Source organism: Rhyacophila brunnea, unplaced genomic scaffold (assembly GCF_057557595.1).
Source record: "Rhyacophila brunnea isolate RB1 unplaced genomic scaffold, BYU_Rbru_1.0 scaffold_20, whole genome shotgun sequence".
In the NCBI taxonomy this organism is placed as follows: domain Eukaryota; kingdom Metazoa; phylum Arthropoda; class Insecta; order Trichoptera; family Rhyacophilidae; genus Rhyacophila; species Rhyacophila brunnea.
Window position 1 is genome coordinate 34658105 of NW_028232860.1, and position 16563 is coordinate 34674667.

A 16563-nucleotide genomic window follows, 5' to 3' on the forward strand; every position below is an offset into this window, starting at 1 on the left:
TTTTCTAGTGATCTGTGATATTGTATTTTATCTGAGGTGGCTTCAAGTTTTTTTTTTTTTTTAGAATTATTAATAACCATGTCCTTGCTTTTTCGTACAAGGTGGTTGTTAGTAATTTTGAACAATCACAAACACCCAGGCTTTGAGAAAAATACATAAATGTTTTTTTGTCATGACCGGGAATCGAACCCAGGAACTCTCGGGTGGAAGGCGAGCGCCTTACCAACTGCACCACGAGATCCGATTGTATGTTCGATTATCATTTTGTTTAATATTTAAAAAAAAATACGAATTATCTAGACTTTTGCCATGAATCACTCACTGTCACTATCAAAACAATATTAAAGAAAATTAATAATCACCAATAAATTGTATTAACAAAAATAATAATAATATAGATTGTCATGTGTTATTCGGAATAATTTGTATTTAAAGCCATTGAAATGTATTATATCAACGGATTTTTAAATTATATTTTTTCTAAGTCGTTGCTAAGTCAATTTTTCATTAACCGATTCAAAAAGGTTGCTCCATAAATGGACATAATAGCCAACAAAAATTCCATATATATATAATAAATATTGAAATACCTCCACGTGATACTAGATCCACACAGAATTGTAGAGAAGAAGAATATAAAATACGTCAATAAATATCTCAATATCAAATTGCTTTTATTTTTCCAGTAAGCCTGATCTTCTTCTCCAGTACCTGTTTATCTTTGATACTGTTCCTTAAATTAGCCATCCGATGGCCTGCGCTAAGTCTGGCGATAGCTCAAGCTGAATACAAATTATCATCATCGTCGCATCTTCATTCGAAGACGACATCTACATCCCGCTGGACCCTCAAGAGAAAATTCTGCACCTGCTGTTTTGTGGTCCTGTCTTTATCACTAAGTCAGTAGTAGCTATATTATATAATGTGTTTAATTTAATTATTTACGGGTTGCTAGTACTGCGCTGTCTATTTCCCACTTTTTTCGGCTGACCATCCCTTTTTCAAAAGTATTTTTCGCGCCTCCTTTCTTTCCGGGAAAATTCTATCGAACGTGTTTTGTTTTAATTTCAAAAACATAATTTGAAAGTAAATCAACTTGGAACTGTCACTATAAAACAGTATGTTAAAATGAAGTAATACGTCAGTTGAAATTACACATAAATACATTAATATATTATATTTGCCAGTGCTAGTAATCGAAATAATCAATTTGTGTTAAAGTTTACATTGGTCCATTGAAGCTGACTTGATCCTTTGGTATAAATACTGTATATTGTGTTATATTTTAATGAATACATTGTGCTATGAATTTGTCATTATTAAATAATATGTCTCATTGCCTACTTGCTTCTAGGGTTACTTTTGCTAGGTTTTATTTATGCTTTATTGCACACTTGCCCCTGCGGACATTAAGGCGCACCTAGCGGAAAAATATGAAGCTTGCAATTTGAGACATTTTTTTGATAATTTACAATTTTAACTGTATTAATCTTATAACTACCAGCCAATTTTTACTAGGTGGACACTAACTTGTAGGTCAGCTATTTTCGAAATAAAATAAATCCTTTAAAAATATGAAATAGGGACGGAATGATAAATATTTGTGAAAACTTAGCAACACAACATATTTATCAAGTATATCGTGAATATTTTCACACTAAAATGATAAATATTGTTTAGAAAATATACACACAATTCAGAAGTTATGACGTTTACAAGAACCCGCAAATATCGTCGGTGTTTTGTAAAAAGGGCGAATCAACCATTTTGGCGAAATCGAGATTTTAATGAAAATACAATATGTACCCCACTAGCTTTGTTGTGTAAAAATGGCGAATTTGTATCTCCACAGGAAAGTACTTAAAAACGATAATCGACTAAAATTAAATTAATTAAAATTACGAATAGAAAGCGAATGTGACATATTAGCCCTTTTAAAATATTATTTAATAATACCTATTATAATGACAGTATTCTTTTTAAGCTTTATTATAAAACTTGTTAGATATTTATACTCATCCACAGGTAATAAACAAACAAATGTCAAAAGTTAAACATCCTCCTCCTGTAAAATAGCATTTTGGTTAATTCGCCCTTTTTACAAAACAACGACGATATATTCGTCCGTGGCCTGATGCAACATACATGCTTTGGCGAGTTAATTCGTCCGTGGCACGGATCAACGGATTAACATGTATCTGAAAACATTAAAAAGAAAAATATTTTTTTTTAATTCAATGATAAACTTACAATAATTATAAAAAAATGTGAATTTGTCACAGAACCACATTTTATTATTACATTATATTTTATAGTCATATTTATTATTGAAATTTAGTTTATTAAGTTTTCTATTTTTTCTCGTACAGATTTTTGACTACCTAGTTCATAGTTTTCATATTTTTTATATTTATTTAAAAAAAAACATTGATTTTTATAAAAATTATAAATGTGTATAACTTGAAATTCTTTTTATTAACTTTCTACATTCAGCTGTCGAAATGTGATGGATTTTATTAGATTTCTGATATATAATATATATATTTATGTACGGCTAGTAGCTCCCTCAAGTCGTATATTTGTCTTAATTTTACACCCCTTAGATTGCCCTTAACCATTGTCACTGCTTATCCCAAATGTATTAATGTAAACTATATACCTAATAATTATTGAATAATCAACAGTGGAGCATCTTCTTTGCAATGTCGCAGCACTTGGCGTAGCAAGACAATGTGCGATTGGCCGAACAGTATTTGAATCCTTCTACTTATATTCTTATCCTCAAGTATTCTACTTTTCTCCATTCAGAATCTGGATATGTCCGTTACTTCAGGTGAGAATAATTACAGTTAATTAATTCTTAAACACTATGTGTAAAATCATCTCAATGATAAATGTGACCAGACGTGATAAAAAATAAAACCATAATTGAAATAGCAAGGAGTGCTTTTCTCAAAATATGACGCCTTCTTAGTAATAGATGCCTTAGTCAACGAATGCGACTCCATATGGTTTGCTATGTCTTTGGAGAATTAGTTGAAGTGACCACTTGGGGACGTCGTTGAGGTCACCACTTTGGCAGTAGGTGACGTGGATGAGCGATGGAGGAGTGATGTGAAGAACTGAAGTCTGAGGATGATGTAGATTGGGTACGTGTTTACAGTGACGACCCTAGATAAAATGCCGCCCCTAGGCAGCGCCAGAATACCGCCTCATTTTTTATACAGTATTTTTATCATCCTTTCATGACTAACACTAACAAAATATCAGACTAACTATTCGAAAATCTACACGTGTCGTTTCTGGTCATCAAGGACGTCGAAAGGCAACGGAAGTAAACTAGATATCACGAACCCTACAAAACCAGAGAGCTGAATTTTTTAATGGTAGCTATTTCTGTACGTTATTCCAAATGATTCTCCTCGATTTTCCGCTCTTCGAGTAACTGCCGCCTCCAAGCGACGCTCAATCTGCCTACCCCCACGGGACGGCACTGCGTGTCTATTTGCGAGTTTGACAGAAGTACAGTGATCCAATGGTAAAAGATAATAACGAGGTAATGTAGTGATAGTTCTCAATGTGGAGTGAGTTTACGAAGTGAGAAGATCGAGTGAGACATAGATCGTTGTAGCCTTTTTATTTAACCCAACACGGTTAAAATAAATGTTTACACAAGTATCCCAGGCTTTTGATGAGAAAAACTTTTTAATATAATAATGAAAAGGTGCTTACTTGCAAGAAGTAATTTGACTGTGTGATTTTTGTATGTAAAAGAATATATATTATGAACACACTTATTTGTTCCCTTTCTCACCGAGTCAGCGTTATACAAAACTGCTGACGACCTGTGAATCATTAAATAAATAAATGATATTTATTTGAGAACTAGATCACACGGACTCGTTGACAGTCATATGTCATTCCAATTCTTTTTTGTATATCATGTAGATACATACGTAAAACCAGAAGATATCACTTGGTCTTCTGAGATATGGCTGTAAATATACATACGTATCCTCAAAAATACATATACTGACGAATGACAGTAATGACGGACCACTATTGTATCTCGGTCTCATTGTGAGAGAACAAAAATATACCATTTTGAAGTAATTATCCAAGGAAAGATCAACGGCAAACATAGCTAAGGACAATACAACGTTTTAATAATTAAGAACCTCAGTGAATAGTATGATAAGCCATAGACAATTATTAGGTGCCAGTTTTTTTGTGATGCTTTGTAGTGAAAAATACTAATTGTATTTTCTAACCAATCAGATAACCACTGCGGAGTCAACGTTTAATTGGAATTTCATGGACCTTTTCATTATCCTGATCAGCGAAGGACTTACGGAAAACTTTGCGAAGCTGAATGAACGTCTCGATGCAGTTACTGGGAAGGTTAGAAGACCACAAAATGTACACTATTTTTTAATTTTTGTTAACATAGTATTTGATTCAAGATTGAATATGCACAATATTTACACAGGTTCTCGCATATAGATGTAGATAGTATAGACTCTTCTTTTCTGCCACATAGCCAAAATCAAACCTTCTAAAAACGTCGCTCCGATGTTGCATATGAATTTCATGAACATAGGCACCCAGCGACAGTCGCGCGTAACCTCTCGAAACGTATATATATGTGAATGCAGCGACCGGCAAGCCACTATAGGAATGACCAATTCGTAGGTGTACGTATGAGTTCTGGCGGCTTCGACTCGATTTGTTGCTAGATGTTTTTTCAAACTAAAAAGTCGCATTACACTAATGTACGGAGCTCTATTTGGCAACGTGTGTTTTCTGAATAACGATAACGTCACATCGACGTATTCGACACGTTTCAAACGAGCGAAATAGTGCATTTTAGTAGATATAACATAATAAATATCCTAAGAGATGATAGTTCCATGTATTTTGCCACATATGTACAATAATTGACACGGTCGTATGGTCTATGGAACATTCCTTCAAAAATAAAATGTTTTGAAATACTAGTGATGTTTAAGATTATCACAGCCAGCACATTTCTATAAGAGAGGAATTGAAAATTTACAGAAAAGATTGTGATTAAAATGCTACTAATTAGAAAATAATGAAAAAGCGGAATCATGTTTGCTTAACTTTTAAATAATTGATAATATATGAGGTACCCCTATTACAACTGTACATTATGTACATGTGGTCATTAATAATTGTCATTTAGTTTAAATTGCAATATAAGTGACATTCACTAGCACGTGTTTGTCAAATATTTACCTACTCTACTGAATGACAAAGACAAAATCAGAATTAAACGTAACAATTAAAGCAAGTTCACATTCCAACGTTGGATGTACTCTTAATATGTTACCTATACCAATTATCACAAGTCTTGTTTATAAATATTATCAAAGCATAATTGTAAAAGACGCTTCACGAGTTTTGATGTGCGAGCCGGCTACAGGGGAGTGTAGTGCTAGGAACGTCTAATGCCTAACCTAGTATATTGGTCTGCTAACAAATAGCACAAAAATATATTATTTGCAGTGTAAAATAGTTTCTATCTATAAATCTATTTAGCAACAATCTACTTTATTTTATTTAATTGCCTCTTTCATCAAAATACCTACTAAGATTTTGGCCAGTTAGCCAATCATAATTAACCGGTTTTTTTTTGATTATTTAAAAACGCGCGGTTACCCGGTTTCGGTTTAACCGGTTCTGAAGCACTGTTTACACCCCTTACTGTTTGCTTACGCCATAAACGCTTACATTTAATTTTCATCATAATATCTATTATTTTTGTATTGGTAGAACCTTCCTGAGGAATTTTGGAGAGTCACCAGAGAAGAATATGTGTCATTGTCAAGATTAGTTCGGCAGGTAGACGATTGCATCAGCGACATTGTTCTTCTATCATTTTTCAACAACCTTTATTTCATCTGCGTACAATTCTTCAACAGTGTTAAGTGAGTATCACTATAGAATTTTTATCCATTATTTCAATAGTTATGTTATATTTCAAACTTTTACAACGTATTTGAAATGCGAAGTATGAAATGGATCCCATCGCACATGGGTATTGAAGGAAATGAAAGGGCGGATGATCTGGCAAAGGAAGCTGGCCATTCAGTGGTGCTATTTCAGTGGATACCAGAAAACCTGGACTGGAATGAGGCTATAAAGAAAATGTGACAAAGTATGTGGATTGATTTTCACCATAGGGCATCATTAGAAAAGGGGAAATGGAGTAATTCTATTCTACCATCACCACGGTTGGTGCCCTGGTTTGTAGAGTCTCCTTTGATGAGGAACGAGCTTAAGTTAATACTGAGGCTAAGAACAGGGCACATAATGGGTAAAAGATTTGATGTCCTCATGGGAAGAAGCGAATCGCAGCTCTGCGATGAATGTCATGTTTCAGAGGACATTGTACATATAGCACTGCAATGCCCCAAATATGAAATTCACAGAGTACAGCTGCGAATTGCGGATATCTATAAGAATGTCGACGAATTGAAGGGTGTCCTGGCGGTAGGAAAACGGAAGAGCTAGGCAAAATTGTAAAGTTCTTTAACAGAATAGGAGTGAGGACCTGATCGGCGGATCCCTTTCTAGAAGAGAAGAGGCGATATGACAGCGAGTCGCAGTCAAAGCCTCGGTAAAATCACGAAAAAAAATCCATGAACTAGCAAAGGAACCGATTATCAACGAATTAAACGTCGCGTACACAAGGGAGAATTGTAGGTCAATAGGTCAATACATGTTGTATATTGTAGCGCAGGGTTGGCGAACCTTTTTACATACGCGTGCCAAAATTTCCCAAATATTATTTTTCGACTATCTGGTGTGCCGAGCAGTTTTTCATGGGGGAAAAACTATTTTAAAAATTCTACCAAAAAATGGTTATATTCTAGATACTATTGATAAAACATGGGGCTTCATAACTTTTTTCAATTGCGCCATACATTTCGGTCCACAAATTTTGAAACTGTCTGCCAGAATTACTACTACTATCTTCACTAAGTTTTTCTTTCTTATTTGGTGCAGTCATTTTTGTGGGTAGAAATAAAATTATTTGTTAATGTATTAAGTATTTTGATTTTTTACGCGCAAATTGACACCAGAATTTCTCCGATCAGATAATGCATTCTCTCGCTACAGTGGTCTTAAGCACTTTAAATCGATAAAAAATAGACGTTTGCGGCCAGGAATCCCCGCCGCCTGATGATGTTAGTGCGATAATATTATATGTGATGTATAAAGTCTAAGGACCGACCTATGCAATTATATATTTACAACAAACGTAATGCTTATCCTTGAAGAATATTAGCCTGTAATTTTTTATACAATGCCACTATAGCGCATTTGCCGGAAAACTGTAATAGCATGTTAATTCACAGAATAATAATAAATAGACGAATTTATATAAATGGTGTTATGTTGTATTCTTCCAGACCAATAAGGAGTTTCACCCACATCGTCTACTTCTCATTTTCGTTTGGATTTCTCATGGCGAGATTTCTATCAGTTTCTTTATTCGCTGCCAGAATCAATTTGGCTTCAAGGAAACCAGCGACAGTCATTTATGCTGTCCCAACCGCCTCCTTCTGCGTTGACGCAAGTTAATCGATTACATTGTAACATGTCGTTTATCTTATATTATATACAACACTGTTTCAGAACTGAACTGTCAACTGATACTGAACGGACAACTGAACTGGTCGTCTAAAAGCATATTGAGAAATTAATCATGTCAAAATTTAAAAAAAATATATTATATACAAGCTGAAGTACCCGGCTTTGCACAGGGTCGCTTCGAGGATACATTTAACTTAGATATTTAAAAAATAATAATAAGTAATTATCTTTTTAATATTAAAATATCTGTGTAATAAAATATGGTAATATGAAACTAATTCTAAATGAGTAAATGTCAAACAAAAGAACACTAAATTAAAATCGAATCCAAAATATGAAAACGTTATTAATGTTATTAATATGTAGTAAAAAAAATCACAATTGGATGGAACAAACAAACAACAAACTTTGTATTTTATATAACACTAATTTAGAAACCTTCGCAGGTGTGCGCACAACAACTGATAAAAGTTTCATCGCAATCGGATGAATGGTATAGGAACGCATACGAATAGAAGAAGACGAATAAGATAGTTGTACTAATTCAGAAACCTTTGCGGGCGTGCGCACGATAACTCACCAAAGTTTCATTGCAATCGGATGAATGGTATAGGTGGTATACGAATAAAAGAAGATAGCATGAAGAAGAAGAAAAAGAAAAAGAAGATGATGATTTTTCTAATTCAGAAACCTTCGTGTGTTTCATCGCAATCGGATGAATGGTATAGGAACGCATACGGGACAGACAGACAGACAGACATTCATTTTTATATATAAGATATAGCCTATACTCTTCGCGCAAGTGCAAGGAATAAGTTGACAAAGTTTTATCGTAATCGGATGAATGGTATGGCAGCGCATAAAATACGAACAAACAAATATTGATTTTTATATATTAGATATTCTTGATTGAAAATGTGGGTAGTGTGTAAATAGTTTTTTTAAGTAAAGTGCTGAGCAATGACCGTTAACCATTGAGGGAAATATAATTATGTAATATTACCGCCCCGCAGCCAGGGGCGTCACTCAAATTTCCATTCTGGGCAGTGTTGACCTGTGTGTCTCTCATAACTATCTTAGAAATAGAGAGCATCAGTTGTTTATTCTCCCAAGGTGCAGAAACAACCTGCCACTGGTAATGCCAATTGGGAGGACGATAACTATGTTCAACCAAATTGCTTCGGGTGTTGATATATTCCACTTGCGTGTGGGTGAGTTTAGGTAGACAATATTTTATAAATTATTAAAATAGGATCTCCTTAGCAAACTCGGTGTAGGTACTTCTTTGAACTTATATAATATGTATACTTGTATTTTCACTGCTTTTGTATGTTTATGTTCTGTTCTCTTTTTATGTTTTCATTTTCATCCCTTTTATTACTTTTGTTTTTCTTTCTTTTTTATAATAATGTTTTATGTCATGTTGTGAACGTCTTAAACTTATAATTTGTAATGTCCACAATGTGTAAAAATAAATAAATTGAAATTGAAATAAATTTAAAATTTCCTAGGAAGGGCCCTGTGTGCATTCTTGTGTAATAACATAGAGATAATAATATATTAATGTTTTTTCTTCATTTAAGTCAGATCTCATCGAAAGAATGTTTAGAACATTGAGATAACTATTGATGACCCGCTTGTATATTATTTGATATTCAAGTGATGGAAATACCTACTTAAAAAATTGAATGAAAAAAAGAATGACCATGACGTTTTCTTCAAATTGGTTTATTCAGGTTCTTCGATTTCTGGAGCAAGTAATAACGGACGTGGTGGGACTAACTGGATTTAATTTTTTCTTTGTCACACGTGGACTTATACTGACTGTGAGTTTTTTTTAAAACCCATTTTCAACTAATAATCTTATACCCCGTTTACACGTGCATGGATTTACTGCTGACGGTACGTATCATTATCGCAGAAATAACAAAAAAAATGCAAGTGTAAACACGTATTAATTATCGTGTAAATTGCGAGATTGCATGCACGAATAAAAAAAAAAAGAAGATTCTGAATTTTCACGCGACAGTTGGACAATGCAATATCTGCGCCTGCGCAGTAGAACGATGTTGTCGGAAAAAAAACGGATTACACCGCGCTGGGGCATTTTTTATGTCTCAACCTGTCAAATTAATGGCACCATACAATGACTACATCGTGTCTCGCTTACTCTTGAAGAATGAGATTGTCAAGATAGTCTATTGGTGCAAGTAAATCCACGCACGTGTACAGGCGCTATTATACTAAGTAATGTTTATGCATATAGCTATGTATTAATATTTTTTTCTTTCAGATAGCAGGAACTGTCATAACATATGAATTGATGTTAATACAATTCAATCCTTCAGCGTCTACAAATACGACATTTATTGACCCGTGTAGTATGCATTTTGAATAGAACTTACTGTTTAATATTAGTAAAAATAAATCTATAACTTTGATTGACTTTATCACCGCAAGTTGCCGCAAAAATGTGGTATTGTGCGGCAGCAAAAAGCATCGCTCCTCAGACCGCAAGATTCCACAGGATATCACCGCATCCCTGGCTCGCTTGGGTATAATAAATGACCCTGGGTGTCAGTGCGGAAGTGAGATTGAAGATGTTAATCACGTTGTTTGGCAATGTCCTCTGTATGATGCTCAGAGACAGAGATTTCTTGAGGATCTAAGTCAGTGGTTCTTAACCTTTTCGAAGTCACGGTGCACTTTGGAACATAAGAAAAAAATGCGGTGCATCAAAATCGAACGGTCAGAAAACAATGAAAAATATGCGGACATAACTTTTATTACAAATTAAACAGATTACATAACAGTCATAGAAAAAAAATATTAAAGAAAATATATAATATACATACTGACACGGCCCCAAAATGTAGGCCATCAGCTGGCATTTTTCCTTAATAAATTAGTGACGTCACAACTTTTCAACTTGAAAATACGTGCCCTATCTCTAAACAAAGCTATACTGATTGTGTATTGAGTCCCATAGTACAATCTGAGCGACTTATAGCTCCTCAGAATGAACTACGGATGAATTTTCTTTCAAGGGGACCAAATGGTCTTATAAGGTGGAATGTAAGTAATTGAAATGTATAGAATTAAGGTTAAAAATAGATGATAAATTGTAAACGACTTATGGGATATCATTTGCTAAACATTGTAAATAAATGTCCATTTGTATTTAATCTGATTTTTGAATTATATAAAAATAAATTTTATTTTTCCAAATTCAGTCGCGATGTTTTCGCCGCGGCCAAAGTCGAATACCTTAAATAAATAAATTATGATATCAAATATTGTCGTAATTAAAATCTAATGATTACGTTTTGTAAGTACTGATTACACACACTCAATTTAAATAATAATTTAATATTTTGAATTGTAATAAAAAGGGTACCAATTTAAGTACCTACTTTTGTAAAAGTTAAATGAAGGAATTTCGAAAATGGAAATTATGATAATATAAGTCTAAGGACTCGGTTGCTCTCCTAATTTAAAAATAAAAATTATTCTTTAGATCTGTCAATTAACCCTGACAGATCAATATTAAATTACCCGAAAAAGGTAATTTTCAAACTCAATAAATGAAGACTTGTCATGGAAATTTAGATTAAAACTAATGTTATACCTTTAAGTTGAAGTGTTCTATAAATATAATTGAATAAATTTTAATCGTAACCCCTTCAGGCTGTCTGTAATTAGCCCGCAAAAGTTCTGCATAAAAGAAACGAACAACTGCGATTTCTGCCAGTCTTATTATATCCACGCTCTTGGACGGTGATTTTAATGACTTACGTCTTTGTTACGTATTATTTTTAGCAAAAATATTTTCATTTTTCCTTTCCGTTAGCTCGATAAACGAACTAACAGATATTTGTGTCGAAAGCACTATAAGGACTTTCACGATTGTTATCAAACTTGTACCGCCTATAGGTATTAACTAATTATATATTTTTATTCTATTGAATGATCATAATTTTCCGGAAAAGCCGGGAAATAAACGGCTTTTCTATGATTGGTCCAAAACTTTGGCCATTAACTCTGTGGAGGAGGTAGAACGATCTCCCATTGGTCCATATTTCGAATGACGTCAAAATCTCGGGTTTTTCCCGCTGTGAGCCTATATAACGTCCTGCATTTCATGTACCTTCAGTCGTCGGTTTTTCAGTATTCCCGGAAGGTTGTGCCCGGAGGCGATCCGAATTCGCTTAGTTTTGGATATTTCTCCGATATTCATTCGGGAGGTATTTCGGTCGCGTCGTAGCCTGACGTCACGGCGGATGACGTGTGTGATTCGAGTTGTCAATCGATAACGTAATAATACTGCGTCGTATCATCGTTAGCGAGGTTATTTCCGCGATATATTTTTTTTTTTTTGAAAGAGCATAGCTCCTTAAAGTTTGCGGCCGGCGACTCATAGTTATAAGTGTGTAATCGTACATTAATTAAATATAAAATCATTATAATTAATTAACTTTATTTAATAATTAATTTAAATAAGATTTATAAAATAATTATGCAATTATTTGAAATTAAACTAAAGTGTATAATTGTCGATTATAATTAATTAAAAAGAAATTAAATTTATTTATCGAGAATAATTTAATAAATAATTTGAACTGAATTACCAAAAGGAGTTTTTATTTTTATTTTGAAAAACAATCAACGAAACATTTTATGAAAAACATCTAATACTAAGGAAAGTGACAGATAGTCAACTATCTTTGACGTTTACGTGAATATTTACGAAAATAAGTTCGATTTGAAAGACAATCAGATAATTAATGATCTAGGCACTAACCTATCGCTAGGTAGTGGTCCTAAATAATATAAAGTTAAATAATAATGATCAAGTGTATTCCAAAAGTGTCAATCAAGAACTTTAGTTGATCACCCTCTCCCCGAATAGTATCGAGCTAGCCAAACAAAGGTTCTTAATCGATCCGAGGGCAGGACCGGTTGAAGATAAAGTACCTTTGAGACTATTCCAGGACCGGGGTGAATGTCAATACCTACATGGAAAAAACTGTACGTAACTAAAATTACCCTTGACAAAATAAAATTTATTTGATGTGAAAATCAATTAATGTGATACCTTGTTGCTTATAGCTTGTTGAATTTTGCAGATTTCAGAAATATTAGGTCGACTATTTGATTTAGCCACCATCAATTTCCTCGTCTAAATTCGTAAGTCTTTCTCGTTTTACATATGATGTTGAAAACTGTAACAAGATTTTCAGTGTCCTTATGTAGATAACTGGACAGAAATCCAAAATTCTCCATAGTTATTTCAGAAAATTTATTTTTCTTTTTATTCTATTTGATTTTGCGATCTGTTGACAAGGTGAAAATTTCTTCTTCTTCTTGGTACATTTTCATAATTTCGCGAAGGACTCTTTCGGTTTTCACTACTTCGCTGATTTTTCTGCTTTTATCATTTTTTTCGCCGTGCACTTGCAACAAGCTAGCGGTGCACAAGTGCTCCACGGTGCACCGGTTAAGAACCACTGATCTAAGTAAACAAAGTACCAATTGCCACTGGATCATACGATATTTTTGGCTCGGTCGAATATCAAGGCGTTCCAGTGTGTCCAAGTGTTTCTGAGGGAGTGTGGCCTTCAATTAGTGTAAAGTGTAATTTTTTCTTTATTTTTGTAAATTTAAATTGTAATATTAAATGATTAATTGTAATAACAGTGTATGCTATGTAATTATGTCGCACCCCCAGTAAAATACTGTCGTAAGTCTGAAATGGGCGTTTTCGAGTTATGGATGTGGTTGGATTCGTATTTTTTTTGCTATTTTAATAAAATACTATCGTATCTCAAACTCAAATAGTGTCGGAGAGAAAGCACTTAATACAGTACATTACTTTCCGAAAACTGTTGAATAGATAATAAAATAGTGTTGTAACTAAGTTACGACAGTATTTTACAAGAAGCTTTCTAAAAAACTAAAACAATACTTTTCAAAAAAATACTGTTGTAACTCTGTTACTACAGGAAAATCTTGAGATACAGCGTAATTTTCTCACTAATTGCATGGATATTATTGTTCTAAAGTATTCAAACAAAAAAAACTGGAAGCAGCAGAGGCAACAATTTTTGTTATCAACAACTAAATGGAAGTAAAATACAAGAAGTATGCACAAAATACTTTATCAACACATTTGGGGTGAGTGAAAGGTACTGCTCCACTGCATGGAAAACAAGAGATCTTCTTTCCGGAACGCCAATTCCAGAACAAAGAGATCACAAAAATCACAAAAAAATTTGTGATGTTTAAAAAAATGATATAAGAGCTCACATTAAGTCTTTCCCAGTGATCGAGTAACATTATTTGCGTGCACAGACGTCCAAATTGTATTTAGATGGTAAATTAACAATTGCTGAAATGTATCGGTTATACAAAAAACAACAAGCTGACAGCAATATGCCATTTGGAAAAGAACACTATTATACGCATCTATATTTAATGACGAATTTAATATTGGCTTCTTTAAGCCTAAAAAAAGATTTGTGCGTTGAATGCGACCTATACAATAATTCTTCACCACCAGATGAAAAAAACAACTTCAAGAAAAATATGAGACACATCAACCTGGAAAAAAGAGGCAATGGATGAAAAGATCAAAGACGTAGCAGAGTCCCGAACTAATGGCCAAAATAGCGTCATTAATGTAGCTGTATATGATTTGCAGGCTGTTTTACCGTTTCCTTGCGGAAATGTGTCAACTTTTTATTATAAACGAAAGTTTGGCAATGTACAATCGTACAGTCTATAATATCACTGAAAATATTGCAAACTGATACATGTGGGACGAGTGTCAAGCTGCATGAGGATCCAATAAAATTGGTAGCTGTGTACTCGATTACAATGCATGTAAAAAATATCACCACAATGAGCATTTTATTTTTTACAGTGACAATTGTGCCGGGCAGAATAAAAATAAATACATTGCTGCAATGTATTTATATGCCACCGGGAATTCACAAAAAAATACAACGATCTCTCATAAGTTTTTGGTCACCGGGCATAAACAAAATGAAGGCGATATCGTCCATTCTACAATTGAGCAGCAGAAGACCAGGGCTCTAAAAAGTGGACCAATATTTGTGCCCAGCCAAATGATTACCATTGTACAAACAAGTAAGAAAACAGGACAACCATACATAGTTAAACCCATGACGACAAATAATTTTCTCAACATGAAAAAACTAGCAGATGAAATCGGTAAAAATTACAACACGGATGAAAATGGAGAAAAAGTTTTGTGGCAGAAGATTAAAGTTATAAAAGTAGACAGAGACTATCCATACATTATTTTTTTTAAAACCAGTTATCATGAAGAATGTAGGAAATTGAATGTTCGACAACAGCAAATAGGCAAACCGTTACCAATGGATGGTCTCAATATATCCAAAGCATATCAAGAGTGGCCAAAAATAACGACAATTAAAAAGAAGGATTTGCTTTCCTCTGCACCGCTAAGCATCGTGAATTTTATTATGATTTTTTGCTTCTCTTCCAAGTGATGTTTAAAAATTAAAAATCGTGTGTAAAAAAATTATTTTCCCATTAAATTAAATAATTAAGTATTTTTTGTTGTTTTGAACTAATAATTGTATCTTTCTTTTTTTTCAATAAATCTTTAAAGATTGTACCATAACTTAATATTTTGAAAACCTTCCTTTACAGTGCCCAACAAATTAGTTGAAATTATTAGAGTGATGGTAGGGAAATTTACATAGAAAGTATTGAGTTGATTCAAATTTTAACATGAAATTGTCAAATATCCTAATAAAATACAGTCGTAACTCAGAAATATTCAAATATCTCCGTTTGTATATGTTTTAGAGAAAAATGATGAATACAGTTGAAAATAGATCATGTTTTTCCATAAAAATGAGTAATAATTTTTACATTCAGACTTTTCCTGTATTTACAAAGAATATTTGAAACTTCAAATGGCTCTCCTGCAAAATGCCAATTTTTGACTTACTACAGTATTTTACTGGGGGTGCGATGTAAACGTAAAACTAAATAAGTCTCAGATGAGACTTCGTAGCTTAAAAAAAGGATATCACGTATTTAGGGAAAATTGCACAGCGCGTTAAGGTTCAAATACATTATGATGAACCGTATCACGATCACGTACCGTCACATGCTGTCACGGCAAAAAAATTAGTCTATGATTTCGTCATTCAGCAGAATATTTTTAACGATCATTATCTCTATAAATTCAATTATGGAGAGTACCAACTCTAATGTATTAGTATTTTGAGTTATTATTCATTAGTCATGCTAATTTTAACAGTTTCTACGTGTGTCTACTTTAAAGTTACTTGCGATATTGCATTCATAGATAATATTTTGAACATATCCCAACTTGCAGACCATGCATAATAGACAACATTCTTATAGAAAAATAGATAGTGCCAACCACTAAAAACAAAAAAAAACGTGATTTTGACATGAGTCGAAAATGTGTAGGCATGTAGAAAATGATTAAATAAACGTTCATTGAGTCATGCGGCTGTCGATGCAGCACGGTCCACGTGAGGTGATTTCATTGTTGTTCTGGTGATTTCGATAGATTTTGCTTACTGGCAATGTTCGTTTAAAGGTTCAAAATAATGTGCTACGGGATGGGAGCATCAGTGTAATAACATTTTTAATACTACCAAGAAAAACGACATTACACACCTTTCTCCCGTAGCGACAGCTTACTGTGACAGCACGTGACATAACGTGACATACCGTAATCATTATAATATGTATTTGAACCTTAACGCATTTTACGGGTGGCTTGCAAACAGGCGATATGTAGTGCATCAAACAATAAATTGTACCAAATATATATTTAAATTTTTAGGTATCGGTATATAGTATAAAAAACAGGTAATAAACACATAACTCCAGTGATAAGAACATGCCAAC

General features: G+C 33.5%; 1 protein-coding gene across 1 annotated transcript; it reads left to right on the plus strand.

The window, feature by feature from the left end:
* The first annotated feature begins 3535 nt into the window (after positions 1 to 3535).
* Positions 3536 to 10021, plus strand: LOC147071581 (gustatory receptor for sugar taste 64f-like). Its single transcript, XM_085947975.1, has 6 exons — positions 3536 to 3556; positions 4279 to 4401; positions 5797 to 5951; positions 7440 to 7602; positions 9360 to 9449; positions 9917 to 10021. Exons 1-6 carry the CDS (start codon positions 3536 to 3538, stop codon positions 10019 to 10021), a joined length of 657 nt encoding a protein of 218 aa, XP_085804101.1.
* The last annotated feature ends 6542 nt before the right edge of the window (positions 10022 to 16563 follow it).

Excerpts from the sequence above, each read along its gene's own strand:
- LOC147071581 (XM_085947975.1), top strand. The coding sequence starts at position 3,536 with ATGGTAAAAGATAATAACGAG. Across the intron at positions 5,952-7,439 it reads CAATTCTTCAACAGTGTTAA|ACCAATAAGGAGTTTCACCC; the intron begins GTGAGTATCACT and ends GTATTCTTCCAG. Across the intron at positions 9,450-9,916 it reads CACGTGGACTTATACTGACT|ATAGCAGGAACTGTCATAAC; the intron begins GTGAGTTTTTTT and ends TTTTTCTTTCAG.